Here is a 24,627-nt window from a genome sequence, read left to right as displayed (position 1 = left end):
TATGGGTGTTGTAGCTGAATACCGAGTGAACTTTGCGGCGGAACGCTCTAAAAGTTGACCCAATTCTGCAGCAGTGGACCACTACAAAATCATACGTGGGTATTGCCAGTATGTTTTCGATTCACACGTCATCCTTAAAAACATATTTGGACACCAATAACTTTAGAATACCTACCTATACCATATATTGCAACAATATTTTAAATTTACACCTCGGTCGTCATCCGAGTATCTGAGGCGTATGTGTGTATAATAAAAATTATGCGCCTTGGTCGACTACCATAATGATATATTGCTTCTGTTGTCACTTGCCATGTTTCACAGAAATACAGAATACTCGTCGTGCTCTCCGCGAACGCTTTTCGGTCACCGCACTACCGCAGTATCGTACCAAGTGCCGACGATTATTATTATAATTTTCTTCCCCTTCTTTGCACGCTACCACCGAACTATCGAAGCACCGTTGCAATGATAACAGTACATTAACGCCATGTTTGTTGTTGTGTGTCCGTTTGATACTTTGATTAGATTTTTCTGTTTATCATTTTCTGCGCGTACAAGTGAGTAGCAGTGACTACTGAATATTATAACACCCAAAGGCCGAGCCTTAAGACTTATACGTCCGATTTCTACCGTTATTACCATTATGTTTTCCATTTTGTCGCTGTTGCCTGAAAATTAGCCATGGTGCTGCTTATGTCAAATAAATAACAACGACCCCAAACGTCCGGGGTTCCCGGATTGTATACGTTGTCCCTGGAGGATTTCCACAATGGCGCTAATTGGCCCCGCGCGACCTAAAGTTCTGAGCCAGTCCGACGACTTCATTGAGTTTTGGACATGAACTGCGGTGTTGGTTGGGCAGCTACTAAGACGATCGTTGTCCCAGGTAAGTGCCGAGTACTGGTTATTTTTTATTTTCAATTTTCATTTTATGTTTTCAATTGCGTCATAATTGGGTCAAAACATCGTCCTTGTAAGTTTTTCGTTGTTGTAGGTTTGTCGTCGTTAATCCCACTGCAGTAACATGGACGAGAAGATTAAACTGGAAGATTGCCATCTGGAGCCTGATGCTCCAACAGTAGTATCCGAAAAGGGTGTGCTGTTAAGGACTAGTGCTAGAGTGTCCAAAAAACTACGTATGACGCCAGCGTCTACTTCACCCGGACCCAATTGCAACAAATTAGGTTTGTAGTGTTTGTACCATATCATAGTATCTACATCCTAGCCTTGCATACATATGATTTATATTTTGTACAAATCACATATCTGTTATAGACTCAAATGATGCTCCAGTTTTCAAGTCTTCAAAAATTAGACGCGAACTTTGGTCAGCCGAGGATACTAATTCTTTTTTTGAAGGCTTAAATGAATTTGGTAAAGATTTCGAATCCATTCAATGGTTTATGGTGAATCGAGCTAAGCGTAAAGGATCTTGTGAACAGGCTATTAAAAGTAAAGAACAATTGAGGCATTTTTATTATCGGACATGGCACAAAATTTGCAAATATATTGAATTTCCCAAAGGTAATAAGTTATAATATTTATAGCAATTTATTTGTTTAAAATTAATTATTCATATTACTGTATTATTGTAGAAATGCAAAAAGTAGTGCAAGAGCTTTACGGATTGATTAATTATGGTGAACTTAAACGAAGAATTGGATTTTGTAATGATAAAAATTGGTCAAAATTGTATGAAATGATTTATCATGGTTCGACTAAAGTCAGGAGTAAAGGAAAATTGTGGAAAGTTAAAACACCACATTGTAGAGCTTTGAGGAAGCTCAACTGTCTTGAAGGTATAATGTATTTTTTTTCTGTTTCTATAATTTGTTCTAATGCAATTCACATTTTTCCAGATACTATTGGAGACTTAAAACTACCAGGAAAAGTTAGTGTTGAATTAAGGCCTCGAGATATGGATACATGGTCTTTAGTGCAATCACTTGCGATGAACCCTCGTATTAGAGCAACAGTTGAGTTACAGAAACCTTTATCTATGCTTTTATCATTTTTAGAAAATAGATGGCAAACTGAAAATCGAAAACTTGTATCCTTTTACCATTTAGTTTATTTTTAACTTTGATTTTTTATGATGTACTAAGTATTATATTTATTTTATCTGTATAAGTTCTAAATTAAATGTCCTTAAACATCATATTACTAGCGTGAACAAATACACAGAGTTAAATCACTAGAAGTTGATCAAGAATCCAAAAGAATTCTAAGAGTTGCGCCAGCAACTGGTGTTAATATTACTCCTATTAGTGTAAATTTTAGTGATATTGAAAATACAAATGTTAGTTTATTAGCTCATAGAAACACTCATGGAATTTCTAAAGAATCTGTAGAATCAATTCTTCAAAAGGTAACATTACAATTATTTTACAATATTATTTTCTTTTGTATATTTTAAAAAATATATATTTTTTGTTTAAAGTTTCCTTCAACTAAAGTCCAAAAACCATATGTTAAACGGGTACGTACAGAAACAGTTAATTCTGCATCTGGATCATCTGGGAGTCAAGAAAATAGTTCAACCCCATGTTCATCTACAGCATGCCCGATAACAGATATGAGTTATGATGGAGAAAAAAACTTGGATATTCTAATGGCAAGTCCTCCCAAAAATGATCCAGTTATTTCATCACATGACCAAGAAAAAGAGAAGAAAGAAGAATTTATTGCTAGAGTTAAGCAGGGGTGGACATTGGCCAATGTTGAAGCTATTAAAATAGGGGAACTTTATCTCATAGTAATATTATTTTATTAGAATTTGAATGAATATAATAATATATTCTTTATTTTTCATTTAAATAAAACTTTTTTTCTTTTTAGTGTGGTAGTGAATCTAAAATTCAACTAGAGTATTGGTTTGAAGATTGTGTTGAAGCTACCAGTCAAAATAGACTATCCCAATCGCTCAATAAACTCATTTCTATTGCTCAGTATAATTTAACTTCTTCTAAAGTATGTCTAGATTCTTAAATTTTAACATTGAATCTTTATTTTATTATTCACTGAATATAAGCTTAATGTTATGTGAAACTTGCAGGGCTGTTCATGCGGATCTGTAAACAATAAACCACATAGCTTGCCAAGACAGACAGAGGTATATTTTAATAACTAACCAATGAACCAAATCATGCTAATTAGTAAAAGTATTAAATAGTATTAACGGATAAAATGTGCTTGTATTTACAATTTTAGATTAAAACAGAGGTGGATCAAAATCAACGTGGTGCTTACTCATTAGTCAGTGGTTGCAAAGTAATGGTTCACCCATCATCAGTATTTAGACGACCGTTGCAGCCAAAACCTTTACATTCGACTGGTTCATTCAAAGCTCAACTTGATGTAAGGTTTTTTATGTAAAATTTCAGTTTTGAATTTCAATTAATAATTTTAATTTTAAAATTATTAACTTTACTATTAGTTATAGAAAAAATTTGTATCATTTCTTATACAGTTATACCTAGTGATCTATCTAACGTAAGACACTATGTGTAATTAATGATAAACACTTGAACTTTTATTTTCAGAAATTACAACCTAGGTATTGTAATCGAACAGGTCGACCCAGTAATAAACATGTTGGTATTGTTCAAAAACTTCTGCCACTCCAACCAAAGACCAGTTTAACCATTGTGCAAACATCTAACTTTAGACCTATTGTACCAGCAATTAGTTCTGAACAAAATCAGTTATTGGATGACAAGCAATGTGATATTAACCATGTAGATCAAACATCACTTTCTCCAAAAAGTTAGTATAATAGTTTCTTTTATTTAAAATTAGTTTAAAAAAGTAAAATTATAATATTAAGTTAATAATTTTGGAGTATAAATTATAAACTTTCTCAATTTTTCATCAATTAAGAATTAAACACTTCCCTTAATTGTGTATTATTTTAAATTTATCAAACTGTTGTAAACCTATACATGTTGAAAATTGTATTTGTAAAATAAGAGATTTTGTACTTAATTTTAAAATATTACCTTAAGCCTAATTCGTATTTATTATAATATTAATTTTCTTTTAGAAGAGTGGAAACCCCCAGATGAAGATATTCCAGATGATGTAAGTATCACATCATCGACTATAAACAGATTAATGGACATAGCGTTGCCGTCCATGAATGAATATTCAGCTCCAAATTTTTCTGGTCTCTTATCAAACTGTAGTAATCCAACAACATCTATTAGCTTAACAACACCATCCACTAGTCCTTCTAGACTTTTGAAGGACGATAGCAATCAATGGCTAAATCCAGATGTATGTCAAACTTTAATTGTTTAAAATATGACTAATATGTCATTCAACATAATTTTAGATAATTATGACTTAGGTCATTTAGTTTTCATCATCTAAATAAAGTTTTTAATTTCAGATGGACTTTTCATTAAGTAGTTTCTTAGGTCATCTAGATAAAGAACAAATGGCTGAAACAGCTAGAAATGATACTCAAAAAGTTATTTCAAATGATGTAAGTATAATACTAATATTAAAAGTTATTTTAAGTTCTACTCTACTTCATGAATATTTTCACACAATACAGTAATTAATAATGATAATGATAAATAAAACTAGTTTATTCTTATGGTCTGTAACACTTTAATTTAGTATTAAATTTGTATTAAAAAGTGGATTTGTGATACTGAGATAAATATATTATATATATCTACTAAACAGTAGTGTTTTATTTTTAATTTGTTATTGATGAAACTCTTCAAAAAGTTAGCATTGAGAGGATATAAATAATATAAATGCTTTTGCGGTCTTGTTTTGAATTCATAAAGGTTTATGAAAGCTTAGTTTGATTGTCTACCAGTTGGTAGTCAACCAATATAAATCATTACCCAGCGGTGCAATTTTTTAATGAATATTTATGATGCACATTCTTGTTATTTATATGGTTGATAAAAACAATGTTATTTGATAACTGATATAAGGATATATCACATAGGTGTTTGCAATTTATTTCCAGAATAGTAAATACCTTAGGAGAAGTTAGGTTAGAAACCCAAATATTATATTATAAACAATATGATCAGTTAAGTTACATACCTTGCTGTTTGACAACCAGTAGGGGTATGAATAGTTTATTTTTATGTCATAAATAATATTTTATCACCTTTTGGAATAATAAGAACACTTGTTTTTTGTTGGTATTTTAAGAAGATTTAGAGTAACCAATTCTCAGTATTTTAAAGAAAAGAATATTTATGCCTAATAATTTGTTGATAAAACTGATTTTGTTATTTTGTTGAAATTTAAAAACGAATAGGCAACCATAAATAATTATATTTTATCTAATTGTTTAGATCTTATTGAACTATTTATAGATGTTTAAAATTTTAGTTTTTTATTTACCATAATATGTTTATTTAGTATTTACATTTTTTCCTCTTCATAATGCCAACTTTACACCACCAGATGTCGAAATAAATCATTATCTCAAATTTATATTATCTTAATAAACATTTTTTTAAATATTAGATGTAAAAATAATCAACACAAAAATTGCCCTAACCATCATGACCTAGGTATAATAATATAGTAAATTTAATGATATTTTTTTTTGTATGGATATTTTATTTAATCCAAAAAATCCAGTCAGGCCAGGAGGAATCTTTTTTTTTACCTTCTCATTAGATCTGTTTTTAAACTAATACAATAAACAGGAAAACATAAATATTTTTATTTACCTAAGTTAATTGTTATATTTTTGGTAATAGGTGGAAGCCCAATTTCAGTGTCTTATGAGTGAGAACAGTGTGGATTACACGGCTAAATTTGCAGATTTAGCAGCACAAGTAGCTGCAAGCAATAACAACTGCCAGTAACTTTCATTATTATTTTTAACTATTATATATATATTTATTGAATTATAATTTAATATTAAACAATCTTTTGTTATTTAATATAATATTACATTTTTTTTTTTTTTGACGTTATGTACAATATAAAATATGAATGTTTATTGTTTTATTTATATTATTTAATATCTTTATGTTATACAACTAAATAATGTTGTTAATATTTTTTTAACTTACTATATGTTACAAAATAAAGTCGAGTTCTTTGTAATATAATATTTAAACAAATTTTATAATATTTTTAATTTAAAGTTAGAGAATTTAAATGTTATTTTAAATTCTACCTAATCAGTACTATAATGATAATCTCCAATTAGTTTCAATAATAATTAATAAAAAAGTTTAGCGAAATAGATGGGTAACAAACATATTTTAGTGGCTTGGAGCGGTGCAGTGGCTGAAATTAATCACTCATGTGGTTAAGAGTAAGCAATGGCCGCTGCCACTAGTACTCGGATGGGTGACCACCTGGGTACGTAGTGCGCAAAAACCTTGCCACACATACACGTGTTCCTAAACCGACCGTACCAACCGTAAAAACACAACCTATCCAACCAAACCTTACCCCTACCACAGTTCATAACCCCTACAACAGCTAATGGCCTTAGTCGCCGGGCTTAAGTTCAATAAAAAAAAAAAAACACATTTTAACAACAAGGCAAAAGACAAATTAGACATAATTATTCTTTAGATTGTATAGTACTCAAATAACAGTTATATTTAAAGTAAAATAAAACATATATTCATATAAAACGTTATAATATAATATAGAAATTAATTTTTCATAAAAAATATTACAAAGCATATTTTGGTGCATAATGATATTAATTCACTTCTAAAAAGCAAAAAAATAAATTATAAAAAATGCTGCACAAATTAAAAAAATAATAAAGAAAACAATGTATTTAAATTTTTTGATAATTTTAAAACCCGGAAGAATTAGATGTTAGTATCAAATTTATCTCTATAACATTTTATAAAAAAAAAGGAAATTTATTTTAATTTAATTCGAATTAAATTAATGTTTTCTTTACTTAATACTATTAACTGCTTAATATAAATCATCACTGATACTTGTAATAATTAAATTGTTTACATATTGAGTGAAAATGTGAAATATAATAAAAATAAAAAAATATGTTATTTATGTAATAATTTTTAAAATGTTTACACTTATGAATAACATTTAAAATTCTATTTATCTTGAGGTATATTTTAATGATAGCTTTCTAAATTTTTATTTTCATAGTTTGATAAAGGAATAAAACTAGAATCATTGGAAATATTTTTATGTATTATTTCATTTATTTAGTGTACTTGTACTATAAATATCTAAAAATTCAAATACATATATTTTATAAAAATATCTTACTCTTAAATATTAAGAGTAAAGTAACATTACTTTTTAAATTTATTATATCATTATATTAAAAAATACAGAATGTGATAATTTGAAAACTAAATATCTATTTTCTAATTATACAAAAACAGAGTTATGTAGGTAAGTAATTATCTTTTAAATATTTGTATAATTAATATAAATTGATAATACCTATATGGCTATGTAATAGTTAAGATGAAAACAATATTTCTATTTTATTATATCAAATACACAAATTTTTTTATTTAAAAATTAGGAATGTGTAAGTATTAATAAATTTAATAAAATTATTTAATCTGTTATTTTGAAAAATATAAACATGTACACAACATAAATAATTTTAAATAACAATAACAGAACAAAATAAAATGATAAAAGATTAGTATTATTAATAAATAGTTGAAAAACAATCTAATTAATACATATAATATAAATATAAACTACTAATAGATAAATAACTAGTGTGTTATATATGTTTATGGGATTTCAGTTAACACATAAATGAATTAAGGACAAATTGACTAAATAATTGTTTACATTAGATTTATTAATTAAAGCAAGTGAAAATGAATTAGGGTTTAGTACCCATTATAGGTAATTATCTGATACCTTTTAATAATGCTGCCAAATTGCTAAAATGGCACTCATATATAATTATTATGTAAAATCTTAATTGTTTAACAAACATTTAATCGACCAATTGGAGTAAGGAATTAACAGTAAGATCTTTGTTGCCATTGTTGGCTTCAAAAACAGTCTTCACTGTTTCTTTATCCATATTTGGGAACATGTCTTGAATCTATGAAAGAAAAATAATATTAAATATTAATTTTTTTTTTAATTTTATGAATAATTTACTTGTTTTAAGTCTTCTGCACTAAGAGTTGGCACTTGTGGTGCTGAAGGTTGAATATAAATAGGAGTTAAACTGGCACTCGAATTGTTGAATTTTGGCATTTGTGGTAACATCATAACTGAACTTGTTAAGCCCAAACTAGGTGGAGTCTTAAATTCAACAAGAAAATATAATTAATATATTATCTTCAAAACAAAAATATATTTGGTACAGAATTATAATTTTCATAAAAAAAAAATACTTACCCCATAACTTATAATTATATTGATAGTTCCTTCATTATTTGGCCCTTGTTTACCAGTAAGATTGTACCACTGTTCTATTGTAACCCCCTTATAAATTTGATTAGGAATTGGTATTGTTGTCCAAGCAATAAGTTCATCCATTTTAAAAGAACATTCATCAAATATTTCTACATTAATATGATTAACACCTTCTTGTGGAAGTCTAAAAATATACAGTTCTTTAATAATAATATACTAAAAATCTACATATTTTATTTTTCTTTAATTATTCAGCACTAAAACTTGAATTACGTTTGAACAGTTTTATGCCATTTAGGTGTTTTACCGCCATTAGGATCTGTTTGAGTTTCATATACACAATGCCCAACTCTAAGTCGTACATATGGATCCATTCTGGTTAAACCATAGTTTTTGACTAGCCGTGCTTGTACAATTGTAATATTTAATCTATTTCTATCACGATCTTGCATACAAGACAATGATTGTTGTAGAGCCATAGCAGCTTGTTGGTCAGCAGCCTCTTGTTGTAATCTATTAGTAGAATCATCTACAGGAGCTACATCTAGCCGTAAAAAGTCATTAGGTAAATCACCAACATATACCTGCAAATGTAATTATATTTTAAATTTAAATTTAATATTAATTTGTCAAGACATAAGTTATAATTGGCTAAGTTTATTAATTATACAGACAAATATAAAAGAGAACATATTTTTTCAAACCTACATAACTATTATCTTTCCTTTCGGTTCATAAAGCAATTCATATAATTAAAACCTAGATTAAAACTATTAATAACATAAATTAAATATTTAGATTAATGTAATCTGCAGTGCCAATGACCATAAAAATGAAATTTGAGATAGAAGATACAGGTAAACAGTGACTTTGTTACTGTTACATTAAAAAAACAGGACAAAATTCATATCCTCATAATTTGTTTCAGTTTTAAAGACATTTAGTTTATATCCGTTAATAGAAGCTAAGAAAAAATAACATTTAATAATGCATTAGTTAATAAGAAAATACAAAATAATATTGTACACTGTAACTGTATTATCATATAAAAGTTGGTAAACTAATAAATAATGATGTAAAAAAAAAAGACGTTCAATATCATACACCAGTATTGATTTCAATCCCTACTTTTATATAGTTATAAATCGGTAATAAGTCATAATATATTTTTAGATAACACTATGTATAATTAATATAATACATAAAAATAGTTTTATTATGTATAATATTTAATAAAATATATTTTTACAGGCATTTATATTATAACGCACAGACCAAGTTTGTTCATTTAAAAGGAATTCTATGAATAATTTAAAATAGACATTAATAATTATTAATATTGGACATATAGAAGGATATACAAAATATCACAAAAAATTTAAATTCAGAATTCCGTCATACACCTGGATAAAATTAAGAGTACAAACGAACTTTATTTTTATTTTCATTTGGATTATTGATTTTTATTTCTTCAGAATTTTAAAACTATATAGATAACCACTAACCATTAATATTACTACATATTAAGTAATTATAAATATTGAGTTCAAAATTTTGAAATAACTTGAATTAATAGGTATGAAAATATACAATAATGGAAAGGTTGAATGAATACAATACATAGAATAATGAGCTAAAATTAGCTAAAAGTCATAAGTAAAATATCAAACAGTACAATATTTGAAAGTAGCTAATGCTAATTGTTAATAGTAATAAGTCATAAAAATGTTGATTAATATATTGAATTAGGTATTGGATGTTAAATTACCATTTTTCGTCTCTCATCGTTCACCCTTGTAGTTACGGATTCCATGGTTTAAAATTTGTTACACAACACGGACACGTATTAATTTGTTAAATTGCTAAAAATTTAAAAAAAAAACACTAATGAAATAAAAATGTACACATATGTTCATTTGATGTTTGTATAATATCCTTCTATTTGTTTTTGTCGACACTTAATTCACAATTGCGTATTTGTGTTAGTTGCGGCTAAAAAAATATGGTATATATATATATATATATACATATACTATATAGTATTACAGTAATACAGTAGAAGTATATTAAATATTATATTAGTCACCTAAATAGTAAATACCTATAATAATTACAAACGCTATCACGCGAAAACATTTAAATACCTTTTCTATGATCACTACCCAATCATGATGCAGAAAAGATAATTATAAATTTTAATAATTATTTATTATAGGTACCTCATAATATTATTCAAAATAATATATTGTTCTATGATAAATGATAAAATGATAAATAATTAATAAATAATAATAATATATTTTATTTATTATATTCTAAATTTTAATGTGATATCATCAGCTTTTCTACGAAAGCTGTGCAATAGATAATAAAATATGATTTGATGAAATTACCGTGCTAACAAGAGTTAGTTGCATGCACTGATTGCCGAAATAAACAGAAAGCAAACAACTTAACCTCAACAATATCAATCGGTTTCTCTCTCCTTCTCGAAAACGTGTTCACTTTAATTATTTCTTTTCAAGAAATTCTCTTGTTTAGTTCAACTAATTTAGCAAGTATTTGCTAATTTTTTATTAAATTTATTGCTGTATCTATACACTAGTCCACAATGTCCGACGTTGAAGATGCCGTAGAGGTTGGTGAACACGGAGAAATGTACAACCTTTTGAAAGAAGTGTTAAAAAATGCCCAAGTTAACGGCAGCCTTTTACACGGAATACACGAGGGTACCAAAGCTCTGGAGAAGAAACTTGGTAAATTTTAACTATCCATTTTACATATTTTATTGTACATTTTATGTTTTTGATTTTGTGTACAGGAGTACTGTGCGTGTTGGCCAACAACTGCGAAGAAGCCATGTATAAAAAATTAGTGACTGGATTGTGTGCCGAGAACAGTACTCCTCTGATAGAGGTAGACAGCAACAAAACTTTAGGGGAATGGAGCGGTCTGTGTAAGTACGACAACAACGGTCAAGCCAGGAAAGTGGTAGGATGTTCATGCGTGGTTGTCAAACATTTCGGTGATGACACACAAGAATTGGACACTTTGTTAGAGATTTTGAAGAAAAAGAATTTTGCGTAGATCAATAAAACCAAATCTTTTTAATTTAATTGTTAAACTTGTGTTTTTCTTTGCATCTGATAACCGAGAAAATACCAACATGACACTGATCGCCTTATACCATGTACACAAGATCACATAACATACATTTTATTCAAATTAGTAATTTTATTTCTTTATAATTTGATTAAATTTATTCTATTCTAGGGTGACCATATTTATGTTTAAAATGAAGTATGACTTACTAGTTTGGGCTCATATCTATTACATTTTAGTGATGAGTATATTTTTAATGTTATCTTGGTGATCATTTTAGTCTGTTATATGTTGTTAATATTATTTACCTTGATTAATATAGCAATATAGGACATTCTTATGCTTATTGTTGACAACTTGTAAGTAATAGCTACTAATTTGGGTTTCTATAATAACTCATCAAAAATATTTATATTTTTGCACATCTTTTAGTAATAATATGGAATATTTATATTTTTAATAATATAGAGATAATAGGTTTAAATGGTATGTATGGTCATCCTAGTTTTTAATTTTTAATAAATAATAAAATGTCATACCACATTTGTGTTTTTCGTACAATATGATTAACATATTTAAATATGAGTGTGTTTTATAAAATATTACCAGTATTTTGTCTTGATACAAATGTTAAATCCATATAAAATTATACAGTAGTTACTATCATATCTAGACCATTGAATACTACAGAATAAATACCCAGGAAATAATCAATTATGATCACTATAATAATTACATTAAGAACAAAATCTATCTGATTTTCCTGAATAAGCCGTGACTAATGTACTTAGTATAATAATTATGCATTGGGTAAAATGGCTGTTTTAAATCAAATAGTGTCTATTGTACTTATAGTAACTTATAAATATCAATATTTATAGGGCATTGAGCATAAGTTATGTTCTCTTTATTTTCTTAACCTAGGTAATTTTTCCTTAAAATGAGAAATTGGGTTTTTTGTTATTTTTCAAATTCCATGTGAGACTAACATCCTTGTTCACAGATATTTATATGTGATCTCACTTATCAGTACTTTTAATATTATAAGATTGTTCTGTTAAATTTTAACTGCACAATGTATGAGTTTTCAATTTTAAACATAATTTTGATCCTGTAAAATACTACTAGGTATATCTTTGATATATTATTGTCTGTATTCTTAAATCAAAAAACACACATTTTTGGAAATATTTTTCCTACTTAATCTACAATTGAAATAAATCAACCAACAGTTTTAAAAAACCATTTGAATTTAAATTTTTGTATATCGAAATAATTTGCTTTTAAATATGAATTTATAGTTGTATGTTGTTGTTCAAAAGTCAAAAAATATATTTACAAAGTTCGTGGATTTTTGAAATAATGAGTGTTGCTGAATTTAAGCATCTTTGTATTAAGTATGAATAAAAAGCACTTGAGAATGACGTATTATAAGTATGTAATCTAAGATATTATTGATAGTGAGCATTTGGATTGTGTGATGTTATACTGAATACATTGTAAATGTCAAGATTATTTTACAGCCTTATGAAATTGTGTTCTCTTTTATTGTTAACTAATTTTATTAGTTGACATTATTTTCAAAATAGTTCATATTGCAAATTACTATTTTCTTTAAACTTTGCTGCCGATCTTACTTCCTTATTACTTTATTTTTTATTACTTTTAGCCTTATTTAACAATTTGAAGTATTTAATTTTTTAAATATTTATAAAATGTCTTTAATATACTTTATTAATTCTTTGACTGCTGGGTGTTTTCTGTATTTCTCAAATTTTATACATTTGTGGCCGCCGGCACTCATAGTTCATCATTACTACCATACCACAAGACTGCTGGTGACTATAAATGAATTTGATTTTATATTATTAACTTTTCTATGGCACTACAACTAAAATAAGGAACGTGGTTGGAATCATTACAATTTTTTTGTATGATACATTTTTTTTCTAATATATAGTATATACAAATTTGGAAGACATTGAAAAATATGCTTGGCTTATAACAAATACCTATTGATTAACTGCCGGCATTCATAAGGCAGTCAATGTGTTAAATTTCTATAATATTAAAAACGAGTATTTACAATATAACTTATAACTGATTAATTTTTAAAAATATTTGTGTTGTCAAAAATTAAATATTAATTTTATCTAGCTAAATTTACTTTTTTTTGTTTGAAATGTACAAAATTTCACTTTGAACTCATTAGTTTAACCGTTTAACGTATGCCTAAACTATGAGTAAAAATTATCATCAGAATTTGGCATTTTAATTTTTTTCCATTCAATTAAGTCATAATAAAGAAATGCTACCTTAGTAAGAACTTTGATAAAAACCTTTTCTTAAAAATCTAGCTCCTTATTTTTAGTTATTGGTTCAAACCAAAAAAAAAAACAAATTTCTACCAAAAGTGTTTTCATATCATAATATTATAATATAATATATGTAAATAAATACTGAATCCAAACATTGATACTGTATCAAGCTGTGAACACTTATGCATACGTATACATATATATGATATTGTAACTATATAATATGTATTTAACAACTAGTATTTACAGAAAGAGAAGGGAATAGCTCCCTAGGAATAAGCACTTTAGTGTAGGAGAGCTGGTCTTCATACTGACAGTGATTAGCTAGACGCTGCATCACAGAACTAAAAGCAACACTTCACATCTCATTGCTACACATTATTGCATTATTAATTAATTTAGCCGTATTATTGTTAGTAAACATAAAACACTTAATATTCACCAAATTGCGTTGAAATTACTTAAACATCATCCTTCGGCCTACAACACTTTGAAATTTGCTTCAACAGGTACGTTGAGTATACAATTAAATTATTAATAGATTCAATTAAAATGTAAAGACATTAATCAATAAAGGTAAATACAATTTTTTTTTTCAAATGCTCTGCTTGAAGAAATTGCCACATTTCACAGTTTAAAATAGCTTGATGTCTGTTTTATTGAAACTACTTATTATTTAGTTATATTATCAATATAGTTGATACATTAATTTTACAGAATTATTGATTAAGTATAATATAATATAGGCGTAATAATAATTTATACTTGTATATTAATTAAAATAACTTTTACGAGTTAAGTTTGTAGTCTTCACTTAATTCATAATTATTGGCTAAGTGGTATTTATATGGATTGCAAGAACAATTAATAACAGCAGTGTCATCGTCTATGCTAATTCACAGCTGAAAAATAAAACACATAATATTACAATTTTTAGTGTAAATTATACAAAATATTTTACTGTGTGCGATAGTATTTTCTAAATATTGAAAAAAAATTATATTAGGCTAATTAGAAGTTAAATATACTGCTATAGTATGAACTGTATAATTAAATGGTTTACAAATATATCCTACCAGCATGTATCATAATCAAATTTATATCCTGTTGTACATTCTTGCTCTTCAATACATTGGCATGAACAAGTGTCTGAATCCCATATTTTTTTTTCTTGTTCATCACACTTTTGTTCTTCTTCTGAATTATTGCAAACACATCGACATTCTCTGGTACTATACATTTGGGAGGGCTTGCAGTCCTGTAGAATAAATAAAAAGGTATTTAATATTTTTACTTCTTGCTGCTTTTATAGTTTTATTTGTTATTCATAACATACTTTCTCTTTTACGATACAATCACATTTACATTTCACATGTTGTTCTACAGTAATAATTCTTTTTTCTTTGAAAGTGAACGTTTCATTATATTGTAGAACAGTGACCTGTGAGTAATAAATTTAAATAAAGAGTAAGAATAATACAAAATAAAAATTTAATTATCATTCAAAACGTTTTAACTTTCTTCAAAATTAAGCATCTCTACTTCGGTTGGTTGACAAGAAACCAAACTGCTACCACAACAACCACCACATCGCTTCACTCGTGTACATGGTGGTGAATAGTATAAACTTGGATTATCATCATCTCTTAGGCTAACTGTTTGATTTTCTATGTTGCAAGTGGCCGCTTTTGGAATAATTGTCGAATCTTTGGATTATATAATAAAATTAAATACTATTAATTATATTTCAATATATTAAAATAATGCATAGATACTATTTGTACTGTTTTGAAATGTATTATTATAATTTTTTATTCATTAATTGATATTTTGTCATATCCTGTCTAATATTATAAGGTTTATTTTCTACTATAAAAACATAATTAAAAATGTATCTTACTTTGACCATCATTAGTTTCATATATTAATACTTCATGAATATCTACATGTGGCATAAACTTCCAAAATAGTTCTGAAACACTTTTAACCTGGTTTAATTTCATTATAATGTCCAACGGTATCTAAAACATTAAGACAATCATTTTTAGTATAAGACAGTAAGATACACATGGTAGTTTTCATATATTAAAATTAAGTGTATAATTATTTTTTGTTCATGCTGAAATTCAATAATTGTATACAATTAGGGAAAATGTAAATACATTTTTCTCCTTTTTTTTTTGAGTTCAGGATGTATTATAAACTAATAAAGTTCTTATTTTTTCTATATTTGGTAATTTGTTTTACAATTCAAATTATTTTAGTGTTAAAATCTCCATTATTTTTCTACAAATCTCTTACCTATTTATTTCTTCTAAAACTAGTTTATAAAACAGAAAAATACCTATTTTAAAATTGAATAATTTCATTTAAATATTATTGCACTTCCACTATACCTCACCATTACAAGTGGCTATTTATTACTATGTTATAGACGTTTACACTCGAAATACATTATTTGTATTTTGTATTTAGAATTTTGCTACCTATCTATTGAAGCTCGTGTTTTAAATCCTCAATAATATTGTCAAAATTGTAGCGAAATAAAAACAAATATAGGTACCTAAATTAAATGTGTGGTCGTGGCTTAAAAATGAAGTGAATGAACAATTATTGACCAATTCTTGATGACTTGATAGGAATCTATTTACAATTATCAGTGATTACACAATACACTATTTTATCCTGATTATTTATTAATTTTGAAAAAAAAAGTTGATGATATAATATTTTTTTTTGTAAAATAGGTACTTATATTAAATTATAACAATGGCTAGCACAATGTTATTAAATAATATTTAATATTTATAAATTGTTATGTCTATAAATAATAATATATTATACATTTATATAATTATATGTATATTAAATGTTAACATAAAAGTTAAAAGTATTATTGAATAAAAAAGTGGAAAGCGGGCGACGTATTCGCCGTGTAATAAAATATTGTAGAGCTCATTGCGTATCTTTTTTCATCTTGATTTTTATCTGTGCCTTATTTTATTCTAAACTATAGTAAAATAAAGTTTAATAGGTATTAAAAAAAAAAAAAACAATAAACAACTCCAAAAGTAAAAATTGTTGAAAACAAAATACAAAAAGGGTGGTCAAATAGGTACGTAACGCTCTGCTGAACAGTATAGCTATCGAGGGAAACTCGAACATAGAGTAAGTCACTATAATGGGTGTGTTAAATTTGAATGCAATTATAGGCATCAGCGTATCATTATAATATACTAAAAACGATTCTGAACAAAGATGATTTGTTAGCATTGGGGTAAGGTCGCTTGGTCGCTAGGATGGGAGGCGGAAAAAATGGCCACGGAAAAAAAAACCCACAATACACCTATGGAAAAAAACCCAAACAAAAAAAAAACATACACCGGAAAAAGGCCCAAAAAATATATTATACATAATATATTTACATTTATAGATACATATTTTAAATAACATACACAGTAGTAAAATGTAATACTTTATTAAATTATACATACATGATACATACATAAAATTATTATTTTTTTAACTTTTTAACTTAACTAGTTAGTTATTTTTGTTTAATCAAACTTATTAATTAATATAACTTATTCAGTTAAATTTTGTATTGTTTTAACTTAGCTTTTTATAGTTAATTATCATTATTGTACAGTTAAGTTAATTTTAATTTTTTTATGTATTGATATAGCCTACAAGTTATTACCTATTATTACAAGTAAATTATGTGATTTGGGTTGATAAGGTAACACCAGTGTGTAGCTGAATTAACCTTATAATTCAACAATAAGTTATGTTTTAAAATCATGTTGTATTAACTATTGATTGTTATCGTCTTGATACCATTTTATTATTGTCTCAAATGAGACAAATGTAATCAATTATTATTAATTAACTCTTAATAAATGTTGATTTTGCTTAAATAAGTTCAACTTTTTTATACCTAATAGTATTTCAACACCAAGCTTACTTCAGCTAGATTTCTACACTCAAATGTATTTAATATTGACACGTTTTGTTGTTAATTCAACACAAGATTTCTGTGTGTAATTATTAACAATACAATCTATATTTTACACAATAATATTATACCCTGTCAATAAAATTCATTTTTATTGCCCAACCTTTGATAAGCATTTTGACATTTAATTTAATTTATATTGCTGATATATTTATATGATAAAATTATTTAAAGAATATTATTATTTATTATTAAAAATATATTATGTGATTGTAAATCCATTGTATAATCAACAATCAACTCAGTTTATAAAATATTTCATAATATAAGATTACAATGATAGCACTTTTATTTTCTTGGGCTTTTTTTTCCGGAGTGTGTTTTTTAGTTTGGGTTTTTTTCCGTGGCCATTTTTTCCACGATTCCGCTAGGATACATATCTATTTTTTATTAGATGGTGAGAAAGGTGCAGGTTTATATTTTAATGACCTCCATTGGCGCAAATCCTTATTAAATCCTGGGGTGCTTTTAATAACTATAGTAGGTAGCCAGGTAGGTATTAGGTATAATGGAATATAATGGAAAATAATTGGAGGTGCTAATTTGTATTTTGGGGGTGCTAAGCACCCTTAACACCCCTGAGATTTGCGCCAATGATGACATCTATACCTAGTCTATACTTATAATCTTTTATTTATGCTCTATAGTTCTATACCCCAAAATTAATTCTTATACCGAAAATGTCAATTTAAACAACTGAACACTGGTGTATGTTTTAAGTTTCTACGACTAGTAATTTTTAACAATACAAATATCTAACATTTTTTGATAATAAATCGTTAGGTATTTTACATGTAAATTTTGGATTTCATAAAAATTTAATCTTAAGATAAAATTTTTTTAATTGATCATCTCAACTTTTTTTATAATTATTATTGCATGTAAGCCAATAACTAAACAAAACTAACTAATAATTACCTACTTCTGGTTTTGGATAATTTTTAATTTGATGACTGTTTGACTCGATAGTACGTCCATCACAAAGTCGTTCGGTTCCATGTTCATTGATGTCATGAATGTTTTTACTATAAGAATCTTTAAACAGTTTAAACTGATATTTTTTGTCGAAAGTAGCCGTTATTGTGATCAAAAGTAGTAACCAATAAAGTATATATGTATAGTACATTATGAATTGTGTTTCACACTGTTATTGCGTTAGTTTTACATCAAACGTGGTAGGTTAAATAGGTAAGTTACCTAAATAAAATCGTATGGATTATTATAAGTATTATGACTAAGAGTGAAGCTAGAGATAAGAATTAATTGTTATTTGTTTGAATATCAATTGAATTATTTCTTTGAAAATATACCTAATCTTAATAAGTGTGTCGTATACGTAATATGTATATTGTATAGATATGCCGACTGTCGAGTATATGGTTTGTTGCCGTATTGGTGTAGGTTGTAGGTACCTAACTGTAGTATTTACACAATACACTTCAAGTATGTGTAGCTTACCATCAGAGCCTAACTTACGAATTTTGGAGCCCGGGTCAAATTTTCTAATGGGGCCCCAAAATTAATTATTATCTAAATGCCACTTTAACAATTAAATATTAAGAGGGGCCCGGGGCCCCAAATAATATCGGGGCCCGGGGCTGCAGCCCCCCTAGTCCCCCCCTAAGTTAGGCTCTGCTTTCTATTTTGGTATCAAATTAAATGTGGGATGGATCATCCATCCATTCCATCCCTTGAAGTTTCCTTTCAATAATAATATAATTATAATAATCTTTATTTAGTTAATTTAATTCCAATTAGTAGTTAGTACATATTATAATATCTTATAACACAGTAATACAATAGTGAATAGTCAATATTAATATTATATTACTATATATACGTAAAGTGTAGGTAGGTTAGGTAGGTAGGTTAAAATAAATAATTATAAATTCAAATTTCAAATATAATATGATAAAATACAAGTACAGTGGAGTCTAATACTTATTCAATGAACTTTTGAAGGTTCTGTAAGGGTAAAGCGCTAACGCCAGTTAAAATAGTTAAATCCTGGATTCACTTTCCACACTTTTTATAAAAATAATGTTCGATAATAAGTATATTAATAAGTATATTCTTGTCATTCTCTAATCATATCCATTACGTCGCCTTTTGTTTCGTTATCGGAAATGTCGGCAGCCGTTGCTGTTCTTTATTCGAGAGTGCTTTCGACCGACTGCGTAGGTTCTTCAGATGACGGTGCGTCTCTGCCAGGCAACGAATCGTCATAGCACGCACTTTTAAGATTTAACAACTATTATCTTCTATGACTTCTTCGACAACATCGGTAGTATTTTCGTCTGTAGTAGTGATATTATCAATGTGTTGTATATCTTTTTGAAGCGTGTCATGTGTTGTAACTTGTAATAAAGTGTGTTTTATTCGTTCGGACTCGAAATCATTAATCAATTTACCAGGGGCGTAAATGCGTAATTAAGGGGAGATTGGGGGGATATATCCCCCCAAAAACTTTTTTTTACTGCTAACATTTGATGAAAGTATTGGTAATGACCATTCAAACTATATTCTCATTTCCAAAGCAAACAATTTTATTTACTTTAAATTAATAAATTGTAGTTTAAATACACCTATAATTAATTAGATGTATTATTATGCTTGTGAGCTGTGGCTAATTACAGATTAAATTAAATTATATTATATGGTACTTCAACGTGGCCTACGTTAACTCAGACAGTTCGACCGTTTGTATACTTGTAATTCCGATTCTTAAAATAAGACATGCGGATTATTATCAATAGTGAACCATACTTATTTCTGATGGGAAGTATTTTCTTTGATTATATTATATAATATAACCGTATGCGAGTTCGTATTTAATCGTTTATTGTCAGTTGTCACTAGTAACCACTAGCCAGTAGCAGTGGCGTAACTATAATATTCTAGCCCATGTGCAATATTATTTTATGGCCCTTAAAAATCGTTTTATGAATAAAATTAGACAATTACACGTATATATATATATAAAATGTATAATTGTATTATGCATTATAATGTATATAATTCATAAAATAAACCATAATTAATTAAATTATACTTATACATGAAATAAATGACATAATAATATGTATTAACATGAAATAATTTATAAATTACATTGTCAACATTTTAAATATATTTATGACGTAAATGGATTTTTTCTTGCCTTTAAATCAGCAAATTGTCTTATAAGTTCCTGTATATCCATTTGTTCAGCTTCTTTAGCTTCAATGGCTAAAATTGCTAATTCACCGAGGCGTTCTTGTTGTTGTGTGGATCTCAAATAATTTTTTATTATTTTCATTTTCGAAAATGACCTCTCTGAATTTGCTGATGTTACGGGTTTCGGGATCGTTAAAAATAATAGTAAACTTGTAATTACATATGGAACACTTGAATATATTAATAGTTGATTCATTAAAAACTCAATAAATTTTTTTATTGAATTTAATTTTGCTAGTTTTTCTTTTACAATATCCATTGAAACTAACATGACTACCTAATTGTAGTGGGAACTCACACATTTTACACTCCATTTATTAGCTATATTTACAGCATCAGTTTTGGCTTTTTCGTAATCATTTCTAAATTTTTCCAAATTTTTTTTTAGAATTTTGTAATGCATTTGCTGCTTTTAAAAATTCGATATTTTTTGATTGTAATAATTTTGATGTCAAGTGAAGTTGTGATAATATTTCATTTAAGATTACACAAATAAAAATAAATTCAAACGTACTCATACTTTTTCTTATACGATTTGCTTCATCACGTTCTTTTTTTTTTATTGCTAGTTAAATTTATTTTGGTTAATGCTTTCATTTTGTCCAGATATCTAAGTTTAACAGCTAATAGTGACATGTATCTATCAGCCCACCGCGTAGGATTTAATCTTTTAAGCGTAATTATTGATTCTCCTATAAATGTTGATAGTAAGTCCCATCTGTTTATACTATTTCCACAAAATGAATAAATATCTTCTAGATTCGAAAAAAATAATTCAACTTCAGTTGAACATTTAACGATGTCATTAATATTCAAGTTAAGATTATGTGCTGCGTAATGTACATACAACGTATTTGGTTGCTTTTGTCTGATAAGTGTTTGGATACCACCATGTTTACCACTCATAACGCTGGCCCCATTATATCCTTGTCCACGACAAGGAGATAAATCCATATTAATTATTATTTTTTATTAACTGCAATATTCTTGATGACAGACCAGCAGCTGTGTGATCAGTCACTTCTGAAAATCCAAGAAATACCTCTTCGATTTCTATGGATATTGGATTTTTTTTTTCAAATCATCAGTTAATATTGTATCTTGAAAATTACCTAAATCAGTATTTTCTAAAATATACGACTGAGAATCAGATGTTAAGAGTATATCTATTTCTACTTCTTTCACACAAGTAATTGTAGTTTCATTTGTAGTATTTTCAGAATTTTTACACGGGTTATTTATATTTTGTGCAACTAAAAAATTTGTAATTTTAGGAAGTTTAGCGTTTGATTCCGCAATTTCTTTTTGTTTTCGTTTTATAGCTGCCCCACTAGTACTGATCAACATTTTTAGTCTAAAATATAATACCTATAATAAATATTTATAATTTTGTACGCGCAATTTATGTATAAATTATAATATGAAATAAATGTAGGTAATTTCAAAAATGGTTATTGCAATAAATACGTAAATATATTATGACTAAAATAAACTTCATAAGTACTACCTACATTTGATAAAATTTAAAAATATTGAAAATATTCCGGAAGAATTAATTTTTATAAGTACCAGTTAGGTACTTTGGTAGGTATAATATATAGGTACATCGTGCATTGCATAACACAGTGAACTACATGGTGTTGTGTACTGTCATAGATAATAATAAATACCAAGACCTATGGATTCAGGATCACGGTCCATGAACTAAGATAGCGGTTCTCAAACTTTTTTCATTCACGTACTCCTAGACCTCTCTCACCACTATTTCACTTACCCCAAGTATCAATTTAGAATGTAAATAAACGAAAAATAATTTTTTCGCGTACCTCTTGAGATCATGTCGCACGTCCCTCTAGGAATACGAGTACCCCAGGTTGAGAACTTACTGCTGGACTAAGATATGTGATATTGTGATGAATAGATTATTTTAAATTTCTAACGTATTGAAGTAGATAATATAATACATGTATATATTAATTATTAATACATGTATAAACAGTGCTCGACTTGGCAAAATTAAAGTAGGGGGACTTTGTAAACTTTAAAAAAAAGAGCGTCCCTATCACTTTTTAAACATTACTGAGCCGTGGGGGACTATGCCTTCACACCCCCTTTCCCCCTCTTTAAACATATAAAAAATATTTATAAATTATCAATTACAAAAAAAAAATTACTGTAAATATTATATTGTATAGTATAGCTATACCTTATTAAATGTAACAACAAAACTTAAAAGTTATAATACTAAATGAAAAACAATCCATTAACTAGGTACTTTTTAAATGGCTGCATAAATTATTATAAATAAATAAATTGTCAAAATTATGATGTTATCACAATTGCAGAATGATGCAGCGTGCCAGCGTCTCGTACGTTCCCCTTATAAATATAAGTAGAGGTACGCTAAAATTTCTGAAAAATTAGTTGGGGTACTCCATTCCCTTGCGTACCCCCCTCCCCCCCCAAAATCGAGCACTGTGTATAAATGTATAATATATAGCTATATTGAGGACAATTGGAACAAGACTACTTTACCGGACGAACTTATTTTTTCAATTTTTTTTTTTTTTGAAAAGGGGTGTTTTAACGAGTTAAGAACGATGGTGCTAAAATAAATTGACGGAAATGATTATTTTTTAAGTTATGACGACTTACAATTATTACTGTATATTGTATATACGTTAAATACCTCAATAATTACATGATTCGAAAATCGATTGTCGTAGTCTAGTGGTAACTAACATTTACTAGTGCCTACCAGATCAGGATTCAATTCCGCGAACAAAGATTTAATTTTTGCACTTTTTTTTAAAAATTATTTTACCGGCAATCTAATTTTTTCAAATGCAAAAAATGTGACTACACGTGTTTCGGTACTCGTTGCTATGCTCCTCGGCGCCGTCGCTCTGCTCTGCACAAATCGAAAATATCCATCGACTTGCTATGTACCTAACGCTACCTCAAGTAGGCATTGGGTTAAAATACATTTTAGGGTACTACTTTTATAATTCAAATCATTAAAAACAGTAAAAAATCTCCAAATCAAGTAATTACTGAGGTATTTAACATGTATACGATATACAGTAATAAATAATAATTATAAGTCATCATAACTTAAAAACTAATGATTTCCGCCAATTTATTTTAGCACCATCGTTCTTAACTCGTTAAAACACTCCTTTTCAAATAAAAAAAATTGAAAAAATGAGTTCGCCCGGGAAAGTAGTCTTATACCTAATGGAAATTATTCATTTTATAATAAATTTATTCAGACATTCAGTAGACGATAGACCTATATAATATAAAAGATTATAAACTATAATACCTATAGGTATAATATAATTATTGTCTATGATTTGGCGTTTGCTTACATTTTTGAACGTGATATGAAAAATATTGTATAGGTCAAGGAATATTCTGTGGTTGTTCGTAACTTATTAATACAGAAAATTTAATACAAATACACAATGACACGATGTACCTAATGTGAACATTGTGAACTATAATAGCTTGCTAGTTGCTAGTAAGTAGTAAGTTGTTTGCTACTGCCTGCTGCTATCTGTGCACCTGTCCTGCCCTGATTGTATACCGTCT

At 27.5% G+C, this 24,627-nt stretch overlaps 4 protein-coding genes across 6 annotated transcripts; 2 read left to right on the top strand and 2 right to left on the bottom strand.

Moving 5' to 3' along the window:
- The first annotated feature begins 367 nt into the window (after window positions 1-367).
- Window positions 368-6,100, top strand: LOC114130692 (protein cramped). The gene is made up of 14 exons (XM_027995719.2): window positions 368-889; window positions 998-1,187; window positions 1,279-1,527; window positions 1,599-1,802; window positions 1,863-2,053; window positions 2,171-2,371; window positions 2,444-2,758; window positions 2,842-2,973; window positions 3,059-3,115; window positions 3,214-3,360; window positions 3,546-3,768; window positions 4,046-4,278; window positions 4,394-4,489; window positions 5,742-6,100. Exons 2-14 carry the CDS (start codon window positions 1,028-1,030, stop codon window positions 5,847-5,849), a joined length of 2,316 nt encoding a protein of 771 aa, XP_027851520.1. The 5' UTR covers window positions 368-889; window positions 998-1,027; the 3' UTR covers window positions 5,850-6,100.
- A 496-nt stretch (window positions 6,101-6,596) lies between these two features.
- LOC114130716 (toll-interacting protein-like) lies at window positions 6,597-10,671 on the bottom strand. 3 transcript variants are annotated; one of them, XM_027995753.2, is made up of 6 exons: window positions 10,527-10,671; window positions 10,151-10,244; window positions 8,656-8,966; window positions 8,365-8,566; window positions 8,122-8,268; window positions 6,597-8,062 (listed from the first exon to the last, which is right to left on the bottom strand). In XM_027995753.2, the coding sequence occupies exons 2-6, from the start codon at window positions 10,193-10,195 to the stop codon at window positions 7,952-7,954; spliced, it is 816 nt and encodes a 271-aa protein (XP_027851554.2). In that variant the 5' UTR covers window positions 10,196-10,244; window positions 10,527-10,671; the 3' UTR covers window positions 6,597-7,951. The 3 variants fall into 3 exon arrangements, with proteins under 3 accessions (XP_027851554.2, XP_050055156.1, XP_050055155.1); XM_050199199.1 differs by having other exon boundaries at window positions 10,602-10,620; XM_050199198.1 differs by lacking the exon at window positions 10,527-10,671 and adding an exon at window positions 10,484-10,502.
- A 180-nt stretch (window positions 10,672-10,851) lies between these two features.
- Window positions 10,852-11,498, top strand: LOC114130706 (40S ribosomal protein S12). Its single transcript, XM_027995735.2, has 2 exons — window positions 10,852-11,138; window positions 11,204-11,498. Exons 1-2 carry the CDS (start codon window positions 10,994-10,996, stop codon window positions 11,467-11,469), a joined length of 411 nt encoding a protein of 136 aa, XP_027851536.2. The 5' UTR covers window positions 10,852-10,993; the 3' UTR covers window positions 11,470-11,498.
- Window positions 11,499-14,427: 2,929 nt separating this feature from the next.
- On the bottom strand, window positions 14,428-19,030 carry LOC114130718 (vascular endothelial growth factor A-like). Its single transcript, XM_027995754.2, has 6 exons — window positions 18,740-19,030; window positions 15,703-15,823; window positions 15,324-15,508; window positions 15,139-15,243; window positions 14,879-15,060; window positions 14,428-14,704 (listed from the first exon to the last, which is right to left on the bottom strand). The coding sequence occupies exons 1-6, from the start codon at window positions 18,941-18,943 to the stop codon at window positions 14,689-14,691; spliced, it is 813 nt and encodes a 270-aa protein (XP_027851555.1). The 5' UTR covers window positions 18,944-19,030; the 3' UTR covers window positions 14,428-14,688.
- Between the last annotated feature and the right edge of the window lie 5,597 nt (window positions 19,031-24,627).

This window comes from Aphis gossypii, chromosome 2 (assembly GCF_020184175.1).
Source record: "Aphis gossypii isolate Hap1 chromosome 2, ASM2018417v2, whole genome shotgun sequence".
NCBI classification, from domain to species: Eukaryota; Metazoa; Arthropoda; class Insecta; order Hemiptera; family Aphididae; genus Aphis; species Aphis gossypii.
The sequence above is the reverse complement of the archived record's forward strand: the minus strand, read 5'-3'. Positions and strand labels throughout refer to the sequence as shown.

Coding starts and splice junctions, on each gene's coding strand:
- LOC114130692 (XM_027995719.2), top strand. CDS start 1,028: ATGGACGAGAAGATTAAACTGGAAGATTGCCATCTGGAGCCTGATGCT. Junction 2,759..2,841: donor TAGGGGAACTTTATCTCATA/GTAATATTATTT, acceptor TTTTCTTTTTAG/TGTGGTAGTGAATCTAAAAT. Junction 2,974..3,058: donor ATAATTTAACTTCTTCTAAA/GTATGTCTAGAT, acceptor TGAAACTTGCAG/GGCTGTTCATGCGGATCTGT.
- LOC114130716 (XM_027995753.2), bottom strand. CDS start 10,195: ATGGAATCCGTAACTACAAGGGTGAACGATGAGAGACGAAAAATG. Junction 8,567..8,655: donor TGGCATAAAACTGTTCAAAC/GTAATTCAAGTT, acceptor GTATATTTTTAG/ACTTCCACAAGAAGGTGTTA. Junction 8,063..8,121: donor GTGCAGAAGACTTAAAACAA/GTAAATTATTCA, acceptor TTTCTTTCATAG/ATTCAAGACATGTTCCCAAA.
- LOC114130706 (XM_027995735.2), top strand. CDS start 10,994: ATGTCCGACGTTGAAGATGCCGTAGAGGTTGGTGAACACGGAGAAATG. Junction 11,139..11,203: donor AGCTCTGGAGAAGAAACTTG/GTAAATTTTAAC, acceptor TTTTGTGTACAG/GAGTACTGTGCGTGTTGGCC.
- LOC114130718 (XM_027995754.2), bottom strand. CDS start 18,943: ATGTACTATACATATATACTTTATTGGTTACTACTTTTGATCACAATA. Junction 15,244..15,323: donor TAGAGATGCTTAATTTTGAA/GAAAGTTAAAAC, acceptor TATTACTCACAG/GTCACTGTTCTACAATATAA. Junction 15,061..15,138: donor ATTGTATCGTAAAAGAGAAA/GTATGTTATGAA, acceptor TTTATTCTACAG/GACTGCAAGCCCTCCCAAAT.